The sequence below is a fragment of the Microtus ochrogaster genome, chromosome 7, assembly GCF_000317375.1.
Source record: "Microtus ochrogaster isolate Prairie Vole_2 chromosome 7, MicOch1.0, whole genome shotgun sequence".
NCBI lineage: Eukaryota > Metazoa > Chordata > Mammalia > Rodentia > Cricetidae > Microtus > Microtus ochrogaster.
Genome location: NC_022014.1, coordinates 55,326,099 through 55,347,842, shown reverse-complemented (window position 1 = coordinate 55,347,842; position 21,744 = coordinate 55,326,099). Strand labels below are relative to the sequence as shown.

The 21,744-nt window shown below is 48.7% G+C and overlaps 1 protein-coding gene across 3 annotated transcripts in view; it reads left to right on the top strand.

Moving 5' to 3' along the window:
• Positions 1 to 21,744, top strand: part of Kcnip1 (potassium voltage-gated channel interacting protein 1) — a 378,296-nt gene that overhangs the window by 159,647 nt on the left and 196,905 nt on the right. Inside the window, exon 1 of one of the 3 annotated variants that reach the window (XM_005350377.3) lies at positions 2,594 to 3,157. The exons of 1 other annotated variant lie outside the window; for it this stretch is intronic. In XM_005350377.3, coding sequence (XP_005350434.1) covers positions 3,097 to 3,157 — 61 coding nt within the window. In that variant the 5' untranslated portion in view covers positions 2,594 to 3,096. Of the gene's footprint in view, positions 1 to 2,593; positions 3,158 to 21,744 lie in introns of those variants that run through there. One more of the 3 variants, XM_026780346.1, reaches the window with a different exon arrangement.

The window sequence follows — 21,744 nt, the reverse complement described above, 5'->3', positions numbered from 1 at the left end:
CCTGCCTGCCTCCCTGCTTCCCTGCCTGCCTCCCTGCTTCCCTGCCTGCCTGCCTCCCTGCTTCCCTGCCTGCCTCCCTGCTTCCCTGCCTGCCTCCCTCCCTCTCTGCCTGCCTCTCTCCCTGCTGCTGTGCTCCCTGTCATGAAGGGCATAGACTCACCCTCTGAAACACTAAGCAAGTCCCCAGTAAAGCCAGATAGGGAATAAGACAATGAGATCAAGGGCTTTAAGGTGGGAAAAGAAGCCTCAAGTGCCCTGGAAACTCCCTGCTGGGGCCAGGAGAGGCCACTGCTAGGGACAGGGAGAGGCCCCTGCTGGGGGCCAGGAGAAGCTTCTGCTGGGGACCAGGAGAGCCCCCTGGTAGAGATGTGGAATTGAACAAAGGTGGGCTGTGGATTACCTGACAGAGAAAGGGATGAGGAATAGTCTAGGCAGAGGATATGCAAAGGCCCTAGGGCAGGGCCATAGAGGCCACTTTGGGGGAATAGTGAGAGCTTGTATGGCTAGATTCCCCCAAAGGACGACCAATAGAGAGGGAGAATTAGTGGAAGAAGCCAAGCTACAAAAGGCTCAGGGTGTGACTTCATGTTATTCCCATGGCCCAGAAGCAACTAAATGCAATAGCTGTGGAGGAACTTAGCCACGTCTGGCCTGTAAAAGGAAGAGAATCCTCTGTAGGCTGCTTCTTCAGAGGACTGTATGGGAAAAATGAGAGAGGGCCTTTGGCAATCTCTCAAATTCTGCCTTGCTTATGGGCATTCAGGTCATATGACTGGCAGAGCCCCAAGGAGCAGTTTGGCATGCTTCCACGTGGCATCCCTGAGAAACTGGCTAAGCCCCCTAGGACAGTACCATGCTCAACTCAGCAGAGAGGCCCCCTCTGTTCCTTGAGTCACCCTAGACCAGTTGTCTTCTGGGAGCTCTCATTCCAGCCCTTTTTCTCTTTCCCCAGAGGATGGGAAAGAGGCAGGAACCAGTTCCTATGCCCATCATTATCCAGTACTCCAGGGGAAGAAGCTCCAGCGAGTCTGAAACATCTGGAGGAGAACTGAGGCTTTGAATTGGGTGGAAGCCAGATGTGGCCTTTTCAGCCTAGAATCCAAGTGCCCTGGTCTGCCAACATGAATGACCCTAGAGACTACGAGACAGCCCTGGATAATAAATCCTAACCCTAAGTTCTGGCTGGAGGACTTCAGGCAAGTTCCTCATTAGGAACAAGCCTCAGTTTCTCTCCATGGTGATGGCAGGCCCGACCTAACTAGCCTGTGGGGCTTTTGTGGGTGCCACACGGGTCATGTGATTCCACAGCAAGGGGCATTGCAAACAAAAGGAGCATATAGCTCTGAGTGCACTGTCCCTGCTGTCCAAAATAGGACCCAGTTTGGAATCTGAGCAAGAGTTAAGTGCCGTGGAGGTGAAGCATGCTATTCCAAGTCCCTGGGCCAAGGTGCATATCATGTGTGGCCCTGAAAGGCAGCTGATGGTCTGGGTGATGGGAGGTAGCTCTCCTTATTGTCATATATGCCTGGAGTCAGACTGCCTTCTGGTATGTGTGAGTTTATGTGTGTGAGAGAGAGAGCCGATGGTTTTTTGCACCATGTACACATGAGGATCTTGGCTGGGGTCTTACAGATGCATCCCCATGGGTGTATTATGGATTTGGAGTCTGTCTGTGTGCAGCACAGCCATGTCTGTGTAGGCTTGAGGGACCTGTGTCCATATGTTCAGGGTAGTATATATGTGTACGTGTTTATGAAGCCATATGTTGAGGGACGCTGTGAGCTCCAAACACAGCATGCGTCTGTGTGATGCAGAGGAAATGACTGGACACGGATCTGGAAAGCAGCCTGGGTTGGGGAATCTCAGTGCAAATGCACACGGAATTCTCAGGGGAAGTCCAGACAGACAAGGGACAGGCAGCTGGGCTGGAGAAGAGGAAATTCCTGAGTTTTCTAGAGAGACACACCTGCCATCAGTTGCCACCAGGAGGTGAGGCAAAGGGGGAGGTCATAGAAGAGAGACTGCTTTCTAAATCCTAGGGCACTAACTCAAGTGCCACCCCGCTGTTCTAACTGCAGGTGAGAAGGCCAACAGAAAGGAAGACTTAGAGAAGGGGGAGGGGCAGCAAGGGCCTAAGGGGATCCGCAGCTACTTCCCTCTCCCTATTTCCTGTCACTAGAAAAGAGCCTTGGACTTGGAGGGGAATCATCAGATCCCCAACGCCTCCTAGAGAGTTTAGGGGAGCCCTTTTACATGGGTGGGGTAGACTTTCCTTACCCCAGAAAGGCAAGCAGTGGCTAACTGTGATTTTCTCTCAAGTCAAATGAAATCTCAACGCTCTCAGAGACACACACACACCCTTCTCACACTCACATACTGGGGGACACCTGCTGACCCCTTCCCAAACTGCACCCACCAGCCTGGTCCCTGACCGGGTCTGTCTGCCCAGGAGGGCATTCCCGGTGTCCCACACAACCAGGGGCAGTGCAGTGCAGGCAGCAGGACTGGGTCCCTACCCCGCCCCTCCGCGGGTCCCCGCGGCTGCCTCTACCACCCCAATCGCCCGGTGCGCACTCCGGCTCCGCTCCGCGCCAGTCCCTGGCGCCGTTCATTCATGATTGGTACTCGGCCCCTTGAGACCCAGCCCGAGAGCGGGGCGGAGCGGCCGGGCGGCAGCAGGGGCGGGCGGAGCGCGGCTCCCGCACCACACGCGGCGCGGGCTCGGCAGCCTCGGCCGGGCGGACACGCCGGCCCGTGTCCAGCACCAGGCAGGCTTCGGGGCTCAGGGCTCTGCCTTCGGCGAGGCCAGAGGTCCGGTGGGGTGCCCGCACTGGGGGGCGCCAGCGAAGGCTCCCGAGAGCCGCTGGCCCTGGGAGTCAGTGCATGTGCCCGGCTGAAGACAGCAGCAACCAGAAGCTCCCGGCACCCCGGCCCCATGCTCTCTGAATACCAAGCTGCAGGCGAGCTGCCCGGGGCTTTTTGCTCTCTTGCTTTTCCTCTCCTCAAATTCAGAGTGGGCAATCCATACCGATTTCTTTTCAGAGAAGGGGAAAGACAGGGCCTGGGGTCCCAAGTCACACACAAGTCTTCGCTGCCATGGGGGCCGTCATGGGCACCTTCTCATCCCTGCAGACCAAACAAAGGCGACCCTCTAAAGGTAAGTTCTCTGTCCTCCGTTTTCTCCCCTGGATAGGTTCAGGGGTACTGGGTGTTGTGTTGGGATGCAACGTCTGTCTCCTTTAGTTCCAAATCCCCTAGCAGTGAAGGTTCTGGACAGCCTCTTGTATCCTAAGGAGTAAGAACCTCGTGGGAGGGTTGGTGTGAACACCCAGGGGCAGCAGTCAGGGTGGGCGCTGACCCCCACTTCAGGGGCCGCTGGACCCTTCTATTCTGGGAAATATACGGGAGCAGGACGAGGCAGATTCACAGGTGGAGAAAGCTGCGTTCTCTGGGCTGGGCGGAAATGTTGGGAGGTTCTTGGCGCTCCCATGAGGGCTGATGTTGGTGCAACCTCGGGCGTCCTGCAAGGGTGCTTATTACTCATGAATGCCTCCTTGGGAATGGAGCATGCCAGGTGCTCACCTGAGAGCCTCAGCATGAGGGAAGACAGTGATTTGCCTGTCCACCCTTAAAACCTCTGCAAGCCAAAAGGAATCAGCTACATCTAGGTGGCAGACCCCCCCCCACCAGGCATGGTCCTGGGACATGGGGGAGTCTGCAGGAAAGAACACAACACAGCTAGAATAAGGTGTATGTACTGCTAAGGTCTGAGGACTTGGGGTGGAGGAGGAAGAGATGGAGAAAACTGTGAAAAGGTGACTGGGGGGGTGTGGGGGGGGGCGGGGACAACATGAAGTTCACATATCCTGGGACCTTCCTGTTAGGAGCCTGCTCCACAGCTGCCTTTCTCCAGCTTTGGAATGCCCATCAGCCCTGGGACAGTTGTTAAATGTCCATGTGGAGTTGGGTGACCTTGTTGGGCCAAGGCTCACAATGCAGGCCTCTTTGTCAACAGACAGAAAGTTGCTTATAGGGATAAGAAAAACTGGAAGCAATCAAGATAATGATGGCTTTGGTTTGTTTAATGCTCAAATGCCATTGCAGACAGCAGAAGGCTTCTAAACAGTCTCACCCTCAAATGTCCAAGTTCTGATACTTAGCATATTGTGACTACAGGTGGGGGCACAATGCCCACCTTATGCTAGCTAGTGACCAGAGCTGTCTCGGTGATAGCGGCCCCTGGCTATCACACAGTGAGTCTCCTCACCCAACCCATTTCTTCTCATCTTGGTTGGGTTCACAGATAGAGCTACCCAGGAAGAAAGGGTCAGACGAGCTGACTGATCATCAGGGAAAGACTACCGCAGGTGCAGATCCCAGGTGATGAGCCGAGGCTGGCATGGCAGCTCAGAATCGGAAGAGGCTTCTGCTTATTTGCTGGCATCTTCACCCTGTAGGGGAGGCACTGATGTTATTCAGCAGCCCAGAGAAAGGCAGGTGTGCAGATTTTGGCCGAAGGTCTACTTGCTCTGAGCTCTGCCTCTCCTGGATCCCAAGGTGCTGCTTCACTGGGATGGTATTCAACACCAAACCCAAGCCTCCTCTCCCATCATGGAGGAGATGATGGACAGGGATATGAGGTCCCACTGGCTATGTAGGGTACTGTAGGGCACAGTTAACTTGGGTTTTTTTTTTTCCTTAAAAAAACAATCTACAATGTCTGTATCTCTTAGAGAGGAGGTCTATAATTACATTAGAGATCTATAATCCAGTGTAGTATAAGTGCGAATCTCAGTCCTGCCTCTTCAGTCTTGGACCATGGGAAAAATCTCACTTCCTTTAAAGTCTCAATTTTCACATACATCAACTGGACGAGAACACTAGCTTCCACGAGAAGCTGAAGCAAGTGGAAGGAGGGAGTGTCTCATCTCACACACTGTGCTTTCTGAAGCTACTAAGAGAGACTGTAGTAAGAGCAAAAGCATGGACGAGTGGCGGCCAAGGAGACACATAGAGCCATAGGGCTCCAATGTTATCCTCTACCGATTCCGGTCTCTCAGTCCCAAATCCAGGTCGCCTGGGGTCAGCGCCTGCAGGATTCCAGAGGCCACAGCATTTTCTTCTCTTTCCTAGGAACTTAAGAAAGAGGAGAGTGAATCAACACTCCCTGTGTGTGCTGCCATGGAGTGCCTGGCACCGTGTTTTATTTGAACATTCTCATCTGATCTTTATAAGAGCGTCTGTGGCTCCTGGAAAGTCCAGGCTCACTGAGTGGGTCCCCAAGCTAGCCCTTCTCTTCAGAGCAGTAGACATCAGCTTGAACTGTCCACAAGTGCAACCATATACCTGTCCCCCAGGTATTTGTCCCCAGGACAGAGGTCAGTCTCACTGTCCTGTCCATCAGAATGAAAATCAACACAAGACCCTTCTAGGGAAAGAGGCTTAAAAATATGAATATGAACAGGGTTCCACTGGGAGGCTCATGAACAATAATCCTATCTTACCCTGGTCACTTTCTCCTTTAGTGTTTTGATCTCTGCAAATGGGAGGCATTCTCCTGGACATTTTTTTAGGTTCCATTTGGCTCTCAGATTCTAAAGGTTTTATTGTCGGTGCAGTCACTGAAGCCACGGCTCTGATCTCTGAATTGTCAGACTCAGATCTAATTAGATGAAGTCAGGAGGGAGTGGTGGTGACTTTCAACAGAGGAACCTGTCTGCCTGCTGGGTTCAAATCCAGGCTCGGCCACTGACTAGCTGCATGACTAAGCCTTGTTTTCCTCCTCTGTGAATCAGGGACAGTAGTGGTTACCCTTTGAAAATAGCGGTTGGGTTGCATGTCTGTGTGTGTGTTTCAGAGATGATGGAAGGCAAGACCCTGCACAGACCCTGCTACACGATCAGTGGTCAGCAACTTCTAGGTCCTATTCAATGTGTGTCTGCACTGCTTAGGCCATCTCAATGCCTAGAATAAGGCTATCCTACAAGCTGTCTTTCAAGCCCTTTCAAGCCCTGTACAGATAAGCAGGACCAGAAACCGGGCACCAGGATGCTGAGCCTCTTCTATGGCCCACAAACCTCTGCACTGTGGCTGATCGTGGAAACACCATAGTTGACTCAGCCACAGCTCCAAGTGCTTAAAGACAACTTGGAAATACATGTGCAACTTTAAAACAGGGTGGCAATCCAGTGTGGTTAGTGCTGGGGAAAAAATCACCTAGCTCGACCTCATGCTCGGGAAACACTCCCCAAAAGCAGCCAAAATCTGTAGTAATTTAAGAGCTTTGCCACTGAAGAAAAACATAGCATTCATTTTCTGTCCTGTTTGGGATTTTGGTGTATCTCTAATTGAAAATGGGAAAAACTTGCCTGGGGGTTTCAGGCCTTGTCCCCAGTCCTAGATAGAGTTTCTTTTGCCAGCAGTATCAAGAATGCTCCCCTGCCCCCTGCAAAGACTCCACTGATATGTTTGAATGTATGAGCAAGGCTGGCTAGAGTGAGGGGCTGAGCAGAGGACCATGCAGGTGCAGCTACAGTCTCTGTGGGAATCAGGAGACCCCACAAAACACTGGATAAGCCCCATCGACAGAAACTGGCCTGTCTGTAGATAACTCCGTGTTGCTCGGGTGACTGGTTTCCAATTCATCCATTCAGGTTCAAGTACAGTATTCAGAACTTTGAGAGTCTGAACTTTAGACTACTGTGGTGCCCACTGAGTCATTGAGAAAAATTCATGACTATCAGATGATTTTTATAGGCAGAGTCAAATTCGAGAGTGGTCTTGTGGGTCCTAAATCAGAGATCCCTTTGGAGAATTGTAGAGGCACAGAATTCCTGATGAGCCTGGCCTTGAAGCAGTGGAGGAGGTGGTGTGTTAATTCTAGAGAGCCCTGGAAGGCAGCAATCGGCATGGTTATGAAGAGGCAGTGATCCCAAACCACACCAGCCTGGGCTCAGAAACCACTGCCAGAACACGCTGCCTGGGAAATACCCCTTTCCTCATCTCTGACAGGGGAGTACCAAGCAATAGGCATGAGTGCGCCCCTGGATCTTCTCATCTCAGTATCTCTCTCCAACATTTAAGTTCTGTAAGACTCTGACCCCCAGTCTCTATTGCATTTACTAATTCAAATTTCACCCAGATTCCAAGAACTCACTCAGCTGTTTTTATACTCAAGTATCCTTCTCCAGGCCACACAGAGAAGTGACTTCCCCCATCTGAATTCCCAACATTTGAAAGGTGTATGCTCTCCTGATTCACAAGTCGTGCTTGGAGTCAGTCGATGGAGGTGCTCATCACCTCCCCTCATCACCTCAGTATAGACTCCTTGGGCGCCAGAAATGTGTCTGACTCCTTCTTCACAGTCTCAGGCTTTGCACATAGTAGGTGCTCAGCAAATGTTTTCCAGTGGAAGCTACTACCCAGGAGATGGTTGGTCTCTCGTTATTTCTAAGAACTGCAGACTTCACAAAAAAAGTTAGCTTACCACTGGAATTTCAGTTACCAGTCCCTCTGCTTGAATGCATTCCGTTATTTGGTCTGTTGGCTTGGAATTAGCTTTGTCCATGAAGTGTACGGAATCTGTTTACCATTCAGCAAGCAAGTGCTGAGAACAGTGTTTCCACTCCGCAACTCCTGATATCCATAGAAGGATTGGGCAAAGGGACACGCTACCTAATCCAGAGGTGCTTTCAGTCCAGTTCCAGGAACCCGACAAAAACTAAGACCCCTTTGTCTACCTAGAAGGGCTTTGCCCAGTAAATGCTTTATAATTGTGTGAGCGAGTGTGTTCCTTAGCAGGTGAGGGAGTGATGGACGGCTGCACAAATAAGAGACTCAATAAACGAGAAAAATGAATGAAGGAGCAAGTAAATAATCAAATGAGCGGCAGAGGATGATGGAATAAGTATGTGATTAAATGACCGTATCCGTAAATGAATGAACGCGTGCATGGGTGAAGGATGACGTCCTGGGGAAAGTGTAGCAGAAAACTGTCTCTTTATGAAGGACAGCCACGATTGTGCTACATAGTTTCTGCTCCTCAGCATTGGTCTCAGTTCATGGCAGCTGCTAACAACACAGGACCATAGGCTGAGTAATTTAAAGAAAAAAAAAAGTTTATTTGGGTCCACAGCTCTAAAGATCAGAGGTGAAAATAGCCCACTGGTGACTAGTAGCCTCCTTGCTGGCTGGGTCCTGAAATACACAGAGGTCATCCCAGGGTGAGTGGTACCATTGGGGTTTCTTCTCTTCCTTTATAGCCTCCAGCCCTCAGGGATGGGGCTCCACTCCGAAGACCTTATTGGATCCTAATCAGTAACCTCCCCAAAACTCTAAATACTAGAATTTAACTTTCCACCCTCTTAATACTTCATGATGGAAGTTAAGCTCTTAATATCGGCTCCAGGGAGGATGAACCATAGCAACCCCATAGGAAAATGTGAGGAATCAAAGGCACAGGAGAGTTTAGTGCTGAGAGTCAGTAGCAAAGCTTATTGGAAGTACCTCCTAGAACACATCTTAGAAGGGCCTGGGAGGTATTGCTTACTGGTCGGTATGTAGTGTCTGGAGGGAAAGTGGAGGGAGAATAGGCATGTCTCTTGACTTCAGACTTCTGCTGGAAGAAAGGCAGGGATTATTCTCCAACGTCGCCTCTTGTTTTCCAGATCCATTGTTTTCTGGTCTACATGTCCGTTTGTCCATTTGACCAACCCCATAATTCTGCTCTAACACTGCTCCCTGGTGTCATTTCTGTCTAAGATCAACTCCAGCTCCTGCACCTCCCTCTTGTTACGTTTCCAACTTGGGACAAATGGCTGAGGTGTCTGTTTAGCATATCAAAGCAGACCTGGCCTCCCAGTTCTTTCTGCATCCCTCAGTCTCTACCAGTTACATGGCCCTTTTGGCTAGCATACCAGACACATCCCCTATCTTAGCCTTCTCCAGGGCTTGGACTGCCCTTCCCTATATAATCTAACCATTTCTTTTATCCACTCTTTTTGTACCTTTGGGCCTCCTGGCTGCTGCACCTGGTCCTCCTCTCTCCCTTCTCACATAGCACAGCTTGCTCTGGTCATGTCCACTCTGGTCTCTCCCAGATGTCCCTGCCTTTAGCAATGCTCTCCCTCATAGCCATAATAAACCTTCTTCTCCACCACACCTAGGACCAGTCATGTCCTCTCCTTTCCTTTGCTTTCCTCCCCCTCCCCCACTCTGGTGCTGAAATCCAGGACCAGTCATGTCCCTTTTCCTTTTTATTTTTCTTTTCATTCTCTTCCACCTCTATCCCCCCGTCATCTGGTAAACTCCTACATATTCTTCAAGGCCCCATCCAACATCACCCTACACTCCTGCAGACAGAGCACATCTCCTCCTTCTCTTATCCCCCATGGCTATTGATGCTGCACCACACACACACACACACACACACACCCATGCGCACACACACCCATGAGCGCACACACGCATGCACACATGCACCATGCACACATATACCCATACATATACCCATGCATGCACACGCGCGCACACACACGCACACAAACACACACACACCCATGCTTACACACACACACTATCTTGTACACATTATGGGTTTACACAGTTATCCCTCTGCCTTGCTCTCGGGGGATGATTCTTATTCCAAAACCCCTGTCAAGCTTGATACCTGGTCTAGACTTGATGGATGTTGGCTGTGCGGAGGAAAGAATGGATGGGTTGGTGTGTGTGTGTGTGTGTGTGTGTGTCATGATGACTAAGGAGCACAGGAGTACTTTAGTGCAGAGGAGAAATCCAAGACCCAAGTCCGTGCCTGGGGAGAAGTCTGCAACATTCTGCATAATGCTCCTGGAGCGGATGCTCCCATCCATCAGGCAGGGAAGGGACATAATTAGAAAGGAAAGAGGGAGAACAAGAGACCAAGGGTCCTGGAGCTTTCAGAGAAACTAGTTTCTGCTCTTCAGCTCCCTCCAGGTGCTATCTTAAGTAGGTCACCCTCTAGAAGTAGCCATAGTCAGGTGGGATATTGCTCTTTTCCCATGTGCTGGCTAGCCATGGCAGTAATACTTTGGATTAATTCTTACTATTCTGGTTCCTATTAAAAGCCTATTCAGAAGCAAGAATAAGACCTCATTAGAATCAGAGTGCTGAGAGAGAGTGGCATGACGGTTTGGACCACTGGGTCAAGGTCACAAAGTCTCCTCTTGTGTCATTCTATTTGTAGGGATGCTCTACTCCATTCAACTGTGGCCTCCGACTTTATGCTCTAGGGACATAGAGCCATTATAGCCATGGTCACTGACATTCTGGGTCATTTCATAGCCGTTCCCACCTATGGGAAGTTGTCAAGTTCAGTTGGTAACAGAATTCCCAGCCACAAGGTCTGAAATCATAGATCAGCTTTCAGGGCCAACACTAATACCCCAAACCGGCCCAGCCTCCACCAGATGCCAGCACCTTGCTCTTCCCATTGCTAGGGTGCTTGACCTTAACCCTGCAGGACAAGATGCTGTGATAGACCCCATTTTACAGGTGAGGAAACTGAGGCTCTAAGAAGGGAAGTGCTTCACTGAGGCCCTAGGGCCAGAAGACAGCAGAATCTGGGTCTGACCAGTGGTAGAGTCCAAGCTTGGAAGCTCTGTGTCAGTCTCCTCCCTCCTGGCCTCATAGCAGGAGCCCGGAGGACATGGGGGGCCGTCAGCAGGGGAGTGTGGGTGTAGGAAGTAGCATTCAAGGATAGGCTGAAGCTTTTCATTAGCCATACTGAGCAAGTGAACTGCCTGCAGGCACCAAGAAAAATACTCTTAGCATGTCTCAAACCACCCCTGGATCTGCTTCCATTTTCTCTGACACCGTGAAAGCTGGAGTTTGAAATGATTGGGGGCAGAAGGCCAATTAGCAAATTCATTAATAAGATTAAACCGCTCTCCTCTAATCATTTATGTGAACTAGATTTTCCTCCCTTTGTTGCAGCCATCATGGCCTGCCAGGGAAGGAATCGAGTAACTATTTAAGCATCTTCAAGTCTGTGAGGGTCTCAGACCTCCAGTGCGAGGCAGCCAATTCGGGGTTTCCCCCTGGTCTAGATGGGCAGGAGGGTTCAAACAGTTGCTGAGTGGTATCCACACCAAACAGGCAGATGCAAGAGGCTGCTGTACATTTGCAAACACATGGCATCCTTCGTTCAAGCCTGATCCTATATATGTATGTGGCACAGCTACCATGAGCACATACTTACGGCTTTGTGCTTAGGCAGACCTGAATTCTCTGCAATGCACTAGCTTCATGACTCTGGCCAGGTCACGTTGTATACATAAGCCTTCATCACCACGTAATCTAGAAGGCTGGGGCACCGATAGTAATTCCCTTCAGTATTCAGAATTAAGTGGAATATTATGTTCAAGGTGTGATCAGTACACAGAAAGAATACAATCAAAGTAGCTCATTACCCTCTGGGTTTGTGCTGGTCAAAGTATGGCCTCAGATCAGCAACTTCACCCCAGATGGGAATTTTGTAGGAATGCAGAATCTCAGGTGCCAACTCAACCTTAGAAAATCCTAAGCTGTGTGTTAGCAAGATTCCCAGATGGCTTGTAAGCCCACTGAGCTTTGAAAAGCAGCGGGCCAGAACAGGCATTGTAAAAATACATCTATTACATGACCTAAGGTGATGCATCAAGCTGAAAGGGACCTCTGGAAACCTCTGGCTCAAGCTTCTTATGATGGCTGATAAAGATGAAGAAGGAAAATGCACTGTCCATAGTCTCATGACTTGACTGTCAGTCCAGCTGACGACCCTGGGTCTGCTTGTCTTCATACGGATCATTTCATTCCTGTGGCCCTAGATTAGCATTTCTGCAACTGAGAGTTTCTTTCTTTTTAATAAAACAGGAGAGGAGCACTAGGCATACCCATTAATTTTTAGAACTTTACGCACAGGTGTGTGCCTGCATGATTTATGTGCTCCACATGGCTGGAGGAGGCTGGGGAGGCCAGAAGAGGGTGTTGAAGCCCCTGGAACTGGAGTTACAGTGGGTGACAAGCCACCATGTGGGTGCCAGGAGCTGAGCCTGTCAGTCCAGCCAAACAAGAGGACAGATCCTGATTCTACCAGCCATCCATTAGCTTTCTCCCCATTTTTTCTGCTACCTGAAGATGTGATGCAGAGAGAGTGTGAGCTTCCATCCACCCTGTTTCTAAAACAGAGATCACAACAGAGCCTGGTGGCTTGCAACTAGAGATGGCACTGAGAATACGCAGAACTTCCAAGCAGGCTGGCAAGATGGATATGTATGTGCAAAGCCTTTGAGTTAGGATGTGAAGCCAGAAAACCTAATAGAAGTTAGTGGTGTCTGAGTGGATAAAAAAAAAAAAAAATGCCCTGAAGCGTGAAAGTCAAATTCCTTTTGCAGGGTGTTGAACAGCCTCTCTCTGGGGGTAGGTACCACAGTCTCTTTCCACAGAGTTGGTCTCTGTTACAGTCATGGTATTACCCTTTGTAGAGTAGGAAACAAGGGGCTTGGAGGGGGAGTCCTGAGTGGCTGGTGATTAAGACACTAAGTCATCTCATACCAGGACAGATTCCAAGCAACGTATTCCGGCCTCTGATCCTAGGGAGAGGCTAACCACCGTGTTGCATGCTCAGCAGGTATCTCTTAAAGTACTTTCAGGGGCCCCATTGCCTTCCTTCTTTCCTCGTACACGATGAGAACTGGATTGGATTAGAACTCCAAGCCCCGTAGACCCTAATGTAAAATGATGTCATCTCTTAACTGCCCACTAACAGCTATTGAGACTATTCAAGACAAAAACAATTTTTTTTAAAAGTCAATGAATATTTGAGTTTCTTCCCATGATGACTACATTGGTAATAAATTTTGAGTATAATGTGTTGTCAAAACACATTTATTCAGTGTCTGGTGCCTCTGCTTTGATGCTGTAGGAACATCTTCAATGTGACTTTTGTCATCTCCGTATTGGAACTGGATCAGACAAGAAGAAGAAAGGTGCTCTGGACACCTACTGTGTACCAGAGGCTGTGCACAGTGTGGACAGAATAACAACAAGAGTAAAAATGACGGCTAAATAGTCCTTAGAGTAGAAACCAGAGGAGCCAGGCAAGATGTTTACATGGCTCATTGTGCCATATACATTGTGCTCTGATGCTGTCAACCACTGGAACCCTTAGGGCAGGGATTCTCAACTTCCCTGGTGCTGCTGTGACCCTTTAATACAGTTCCTTATGTTGTGGCAAACCCCAACCATAAAACTATCATTGTTACTACTTCATAACTGTAATTTTTCTATTTATGAGTCATAGATATCTGTGTTTTCTGGCAGTCTTAGGTGACCCCAGTGAAAGGACTGTTTGATCCCCAAAATGATCAGGACCCACACACAAGTTGAGAACCACTGCCTTATAGCAACCTGAGGAGAGAAGCACTTTGTACAGATACAATCTCATATACAGTGAGTACGTGTAGATAAGGAAGCTGAGGCTCTGGAAGAAGTGACTTGCCCAAGTTCCCCAGGTGCCGGCAGAAGAACTAGGAGTTGCCACCAGATCTGAATGAATCTGAAGCCTTTATCATTGAGGCTCTTCACTCTAGTAGTAACACAGAGAGGAGAGAAGCTGTAGGTTGTCACCTGACATTTCAGCAGTTTGGTTCTCTTTAAGCCTTGCAGTACCAGAGGGTGTAAACGCTAGTTCCAGACAAGAGAATAAAGAGCATGGGCTGACGAGTTATCCCTGTGTATCTGTGAGCTCTGTTTCCTCAGATTCAACCCACCTCATGTGGGAAATAGTCAGAAATGAAAGTTCAAAAGGTAAAACCTGAATTGATAACACACTGAGCACTATGTCACATACAAAGTGACGTATGGATGCTTTCTGAGGTAGCAGTAGTCACCCTGAAATGTTTTAAGGTACCTAGGAGGATGCGTGGAGGCTGCATGAAAACACTATATGTTTTGTATAAGACACATGAGCATTCTCAGGTTGTTTCTATCACTGGGTCCTGGAACCATTTTGCCAAGGCATGAAGAGTTAAGGGTATTCAGTTCACTCTTTTCTCATGAATGGCTGAATTAGGACTTGGACCCAATGCTTGGACTCAAGTACCTGTATGCTTAGTCACAGGGCTAGGCTGCATCTCATGTGTCACACGGTTGCTCTATAGAATGGGTACCACTATGGGGATCCTCAGGAGGGAGGGAGCATTTCTACCTGAGAGGTAGAGCTTGGAGAACCCAAAGATGCCCAAAGGAGGTAGCAAGAAAGTTGAACAAAAGAGCTAGGATTCAACCCAGAAGGTGGGGAGGTTAGTGACGTCCTGAGAAGAAGGAACAATGTAAGCAAAGTGGTGGAGGCAACAGGAAAAAAGAAGGCAGTGAAACCAAACGAGCTGTCTTAAGCTTTGGGGACTCAGAGGCTGATAATGGAATGGCTGTCAGAAACAGATGGGAGGAGAATGGAAGCAAAGACCAGAATCAAGTTTCTCATATTCAAGAAGGCGGGTCCTGGAGGATGGCAGATGGCAAGGGAGAAGAAAGGACTGTAGGAGGAGAGGGTGGGGTTGTCTTTTCATCCACCCAAGACATTTCCCCATGATCACATTTACTCTGTCCTCTGCCCCTTTTTCCTCCCCCTCCCCTCCTCTAAGCCATTTATTTGTTGGTTATCCACTTGACTTAACCATTGGTTGTCTTGGCCTCTTGTATGGCCATTCCTGTGAGCATGCTTGTCTCTCTAACTCCAGCATCCTTCTTACAAAACCTGGGCCTTCTTTCTGCCATTCTGAGCTTCTTGAAGCCTAATCTGGTTCTAGGCACAGAGCTGGCACTTAGTGATTTGAAGTCATATCTCAGAGTGATACACACGGACCACATTTCTAATTGCAATCATACGGCAATGGCATTCAGCATCCCTTTGAGCCCCCATAGCATATACATAGATAAAGACATCACAGAGCATTGGATAGAGCTTCTCATTCTTCCTAATGCTGCGACCCTTTAATACAGTTCCTTATGCTGCGGTGACCCCCAACCATAAACCATAAATGAAAATAACATTGTTACTCCATAACTGTAGTTTTGAACTGTTATGCATTGTAATGTAAATATCTGTGTTTTCTGATGGACTTAGGTGAGCCCTGTGAAAGGTTCATGGCCCACAGGTTGAGAACTGCTGGTCCAGCGTTTTGGGTGAGGCAGAACTGAAGGCCTGTCCTTGTTAATTGAGTTGTTGGATTCTTCCTTGTACATCAGTCTCCTTGTCTGTGATTCACAGTAATCATGGGACTCACTCACCAGCTTGTTACATGGATTGATGTAATGTAAGCGCTTATGAAGCTGTAAGACAAGCGGTGCTTGTTGATATCAGATTACCAGTCATAGTGGTTAGAATGATTTTCAAGACGGTCATGATGCTTGTGGCTAGCGGTTGTTAATGATGGCTATAGTTGGGATATTGGTAAAAACGGTAGTAATAGAGGTAGTGATGATGGTGGTGATGGAGGTGGTGTTAGAGATAGTGATGAGTGTTATAGGGATAATGTTACTGACAACGGTTTAAGTGTTGGTGACAATGAGATTAATGGAACTGGTGATGAGATGTGTGCTGTTGGTGTTGACACAGGACAACAATGTTAATAGTAATGATGATAACTGTAGTAGGGTCAGTGCTGTTGACAATGAGGTGGTGGTACTGATGGTGATGGTGGCGGCTACACAGGTGATGTGGGAAGTAAGCAAGAACAAGTCATGGTGGTGTTGGTGGAGTGACATTAGTGGTGGTAGAGGCAACGGTGGATTTTGGACAATCATCACCTTAGTACTACACTGTCTTGGGCTTCACGGGATTTCCAGCTCCCACAGATTGAGCCCCTCCTCCATATGTGTTTGTCAGGAGAAAGAGTAAGAGTAATATCCCATGCCTTGAGATTTCTTCCCTTATATAGTTGTACTTCAGGATAGATGTCATCTTGACTGTCTTCTTGACACTTGCATTCCAACACACAGCATGATACTGTGCCCAGTATGCAGTCATGTCTGCAGGAAATATCTGTGCAGTGACAGAAGATACTTGCAGAAGGACCCAGAGTGAAATGTCTCATCCATGAGCACTCCACAGTGGCTATTTGGTATCAGTTCTTTATCATCTCAAAATACACTTGCATTAGCACCAAGGCAGTCTGGGCCCTGCAACCTCTTTTCTGGCAAATTTGGAAAGCTATGCCCTGGGAACCCTTAGGTGTCAGCCTGACCTGACTCCTTGGACCTCCCCCAACCCCATCATAGCTCTGCACTAATTCTTTGATAGTTTATTACACAGACCTGTGGAGAGATGGCATCCTATACCAGTCACTTCTGGAGCATCACTGCCCCCTCCTTGCTGTGCACCAGGAACAAGAGGTATACACGGACTGGAGCTGTTTTTGGCATTCAGTCCCTGCCCACCCTAGGAGACACTGCAGAAGTGGCTTCAAGTGCCAGTGGCTCCACAGTCCACCCTCTAGGCAAGTTAGAGGCACCAAAACACTCCGTTAATTGTGTATAGATAAAAAAAAAACCAGGTTTTTAAGCATAAGATAAAGCTATGCCCTGATAAACTGTTTTAAACCAAAAATGTTATAAACATCAAAATGTATCGAATCCACTCAGCCTGTCTAACATCTCAGCTCAGCCACAGAGCTCACTGCAGGGAACTGGTGCTTTCCTCCCGTAATCTGGAGCTGGCTGGGAGCATCTTGAGAGAGTGTTATTCTGCATCTCACTGGCTCATGAAAGATCCAAACTCAAAATATGGTTTCTACTGAATGTGTGTCACTTCCACCCCACAGCCAAGCTGACGAAGCACTGAGTCAAGCTGTTATAAACCGGGGTCTGCCTGTAACCGCATGCTCGTAGTATAGCATTTGCATGGGGTTCGGGGCACATAGTAAGGGCACAAGAAAGTGTAGCCCTTGAGAATTATTATTTCTATTTCTACTGGAGAGATTGAAGCACCAACTTATGAATCAAACTGGACCTTTGTGTCTCTGGTGTAATAGGCATGGCTGTCATTTGTCTTGGGTATCTGGCCTCATAATTCTGAGCCCATGGGACGCTTCAAATGGATCACATGTTATGGAGAAAGATGAGAATAAGCCTAGGCTTTTGGACAAGGGCTATTCTGCAAAACAAGGATTTGGCTACCGACTGGTCTTAGATCGAAACCGTGCTGTGTCTTTCTCTGCCTGTGTGGCCTTAGCTTACTACTTTGGATGAGCCTTGGTTTCTCCACGAGTCCCATGAGGTTGGTAATACTGACCACATGGGCTCCTTGGGAAAATAATGGAAAATGAAGTGTAAAATGGAGCTAGGGTGAGAATTCGTCTCTCAGGCAGCCCCTGTCGGGAGGAAATGGAAAGACCAAAGTGGTTTGGGGACTAGAGCTGCCTGCAGCCTTTATATGTCCCTGGAATTGATTTACAGCTCCCCTAAAATCTTGTAACAAAACCAGGAAGAAAAGAAAGAAAAGGACGGGGAGGGGAAGGAAGAGTCTGAAAGAGAAATTGTAAACACGGGGAGCTCACATAGCTGTTATCCACCCCAAGGAAGTGGTCCACACGGGAGAGATAATTGCTGAGGTTTTTTTTTTTTTTTTTTTTTTTTTTACATGCTAGGAATGTACATGTTAACAGATGTAGAAAAAGGGAGCCAGGTAGACAGAACTCCAGCAAAGACATGGTGCAGGAGAGAAGAAGAGTGAGGGACAGGTTACAAAGCACCAACACACCTTCTGCAAAGGGTGGAAACTGAGGCAGGGCAAACCCTCGCATTTTTAATACCACACAGGGGCTCCATGCGTCAAACAGTAGTTCTTCTTTAAATGGCATTTGATGTGTGCACATGTGTGGAGAGATAACACATGCTACTGCGTGGCTCACAACAGACCCTGTGCTGGGCACTTCCCCTACATCGTCTCACTTAATGCCAGTGCCACCCCACGAGACAGAGTGTTGCCATCTGTAATTCAGAGGTAAGAAAATGGAATCTCAGAATAGAGACGTGAGGAACATTCTGAGGTCACGTAGCTGGGGAGGGAAGGAGCAGTGTTTGCCCCCTTAGATCTGAGATTCTGTACCTGCCACCAAATATTTGGAATTTGGGGAAGATGGGGCTTGGGAATGGTGTTTCCTACAAAACCCGAAGGACCGGGAGGTCAAACGCCAGCTCTGATTGCCAGATCTCCCGTTCCTTCCCTTTCCCTGGGCCCTCACACATCATTGAAATTGACAAGGCAAGAATCTTCTTTCTCTCCTATTCCCTCCTTTTCTGGCTGACTTCCAAAATTTCCAGGAAACCACAAACCAGCTCAAAAGATAAAGGCTTCGTGAATCTCCCTGCCTAAGCATGGCATCTACACGCTCTCCCCATGGTTGTCCTGTCCCCACCATTGCTCTACCATGCCAGGAGACAGATGCTGCACTCCAGACTGCCACTGTTGCCCCTCCCCCTGATTCAGAGTCTCTCCCTGTGATGACATGCACAGACTCAGAAGGCAGGAAGCCTTCATGGACCATATATGATCTTGAGTTAAAGCCTACTATATTTGAGCCTCAGATTCATTGTTTGTAAGATAAGGATGCAACCTCCCTTCTTGGAATGCTGCGATGGAGGATACCTCTTCAATAGTGGGCATGCATTTGAGGGTTAAGAATTATTTGTGTTGCTGAGGTTTGGCCAGACTCTGAACTTGACACAGTCAGGTTCCTCTACAATCACAAGTCTAACGACTGTAAGAAATATGACAATTCTTGGCGTGTGTTGTCATCCCCTCATCCATTACTCATGGCAGATATTGAACACCCGTCACAGAACCTTTTCCTTCTGTATACAGTGTGACCTCAGGATCTTTCTTGACAGCGCTCTACGCAGATGCTACCAACTGGGGGAGAGGGCAACATTATCTGTGTTCCCGTCCTGACTAAGTGCACATTTCCAACTCCTTCAACTCTGCACAGCTGTCCTGTTGCTCTCTGCAACCCATGCTCCCTTGTGCATATGTGTGTGCATGTGTGCGGTGTGTAGAACTGCCCTTCAATGTTGTAAGAGCATTTTAGTCATGTGTGAGTTTGTCTATTTGTACAAATCCCCAGCCTTTCAGAATCCCACCAACCACGTCCTATTTATGACTCAGGACCCACAAGCAGCATCAATCTGGGAGAGAGAGCCAGCTGGAAAAAGTGACATCTGCACACAGCACACACCCTCAGTCACCTCTGGGAGTGAGCTATGAGGTGGTGTGTGAATGTGAATCTGAACTCTTTCAAAATATTTAATGCTCAGATTGGCTGACAACTGTCCTCTCCAGAGGGAGACGTAGAGTAATTTATACTTTAGACCCAACAGCCCTGGCTGCCATAACAAATAAACCTCAAAGTTTCAGTGGCTTAATTAGTAAAATTTCATTGACCATTCCCTAGGACAATGTCTGCGTCTTTCCAATGCATGCAGCTTTCTTCCACAAAGGACCAACTCCCAGCCTCCTTCCGCCTGTCATTCCATCAACCCAGGGCCTCTTTCATGTCAAGGAAAAGGTTGGGAAATGACACCCCATTTTATAACCACTTTTGTAGCCTAGAAGAGGCAAACATTACTTGGCCTCACATTCCTCTGAGGGATCACACTTCCCAGCTCCATCTAGTTGCAGTGAGGGAGAAAAAGTCTGACCCATGCCCAGCCCTAGAACAACCCACCTAGGAGAAGCATACAGTGGGAGAGGTGAGCAAGACCACACATCCAGGTCTGCCACAAACAGTAGCTGAGGGATGACCACTAAATCAGTTGGGTCCTGTTGGGACTTTCCAGAATATGAGTTCAGATGTCACTTGGTCAGCCTAGATAGCTCAGGAAGCAGATGTCAACAGAAAAAGATTTATACCAAACCTCTTGGGACAAAAGACCTATATGATCATGCCTCCATCTGCAGAAGGAGAGGCAGCAGACGGCTAGAGCCCAACGCCATTAAGCACCCCAGTGGTTCACCCAGCATCCCCATAAGTCTAAGATTGCACATTGCCTCAGAGAGAGGTGATGCTGGTCCTGGCAGCTTTGGCATCCTGGTTCTGTACGCTGTGTTTTCTAGCATGGTCTCATGATCCGAGTTAACGGGAGTATTCTCCTAACAGATGGGACCCTGCTGGATGTGCCAGCAAAATCAGGCTTCCGAATCTCCCGGCTGTCTGCCAGAGGCTGGGGAATTCGCCAAGGTAAATGCCACCTTGCGAGGTCTCTGGGAAGCGGCCAGGAGCATCTCCTGTGTAACACTCAAGCCCCTCACGAGGCTGTTCTGGCCGGCTATACGCACTCGGGAGCCACATCCATGGCTCAACTCTGCTTCCAGCTGTAAGCGGGGCTTCCTGACAGCTCTGGAAGGAAGAAAGCAGAAAGGGGAGGAAGCAAGAGAAACGCAACCCAGTCTTGGAGTCTCCCTCCAAAGCAGATCTCGTGAGAACCTCTCCGTACAAGACTTGGAACAAAGGAACGCTGGCGCTTTGATTATCGTATCCGCGGCAGTTGTTGAAATGCCTCTGACACTCGCCAGCGCCTTAGTAAGAATTATAATTACATTGGAAGACCCCAGGCGACCGAGTAAACTGATTAGCTGCTTGTGCAGAGTTGATGGATTTTTTCCCCCTCCCTCTGGGTCATAAATAGGGCTGTGGGAGATGGTGGGGACCCTGTAGGTGGGAGTCGTCCAGAATGGAGCTGTGTACATCCAGGAAGTCAAATTGACTGGTGCTGACAGGTTCCCCCGGAGCCTCTATCTGACAGGTGCCCACCTGCCCCCAGAACAGGCTGCATGGGCTCCCTCCCCCACCCCACCCCCGGGGTTGTTGGTTGATCCTGTGCAGATCAAGAGCCAGGTAGAATAGGCTGCTGGTGGCTGGGAAGCCCTCCCCCAGGAAAGTCGAAGCCTTCTGCCAGGTATAATTATTGTATGGATAATTACACAATTCAGAGCCTGCTGGAAAACCCTGGGCTGGAGCCAGAGTAGAGAGGCAGGGTTTGGGGACTATGGCCGCTTGCTGCGTCTCAGAGTTGAGTCTGAAAGAAGAGAATAAACCCTCCCCCTCCTAGTTATCCTACCTGCCAGGACTGTGGCTTGAAGAGTAGAAGAGAGGCAGAGAGTGGATGAGTTCCCTCTTCCTCTGCCCATTCTTTCACCAGAGGTGGTGCCCAGAACTACAACCCCAACCCTCAATCCCTTTTCTGTCCTCTCTTCAGTCACCCTCTTTCTGGGACACCTCATCCTGCCTGAATGCTAATGATACAGAATACTTCACAGCACCTATCCGAATGCTAATGATACCGAATACTTGAGCACCAATTTTGCCCCTGGGCTTCAGCCATGCATCACTAGTGACAACTAGGCGTTTGCTGCTGAGGGTCTCAGGCTCACCAGGCCATGTCTGTCCTCTCTCCATCTTCTCAACACGCAGCACCCATCCTCCCAGAACCCCAGCTAGGACTCAAGAATCTTTCTTACCTTCTCTTGCACCTGAAGCCAAGCCATTATAGCTCTGTATCACACCTCGCTCTCCCTCCTTCTCTCTGTCTCTCTGTCTCTCTGTCTCTCTGTCTCTCTGTCTCTCTCTCTCTCTCTATATATATATATATGTGTGTGTGTGTGTGTGTGTGTGTGTGTGTGTAGATAGATAGATAGATAGATAGATAGATAGATAGATAGATAGGGATATA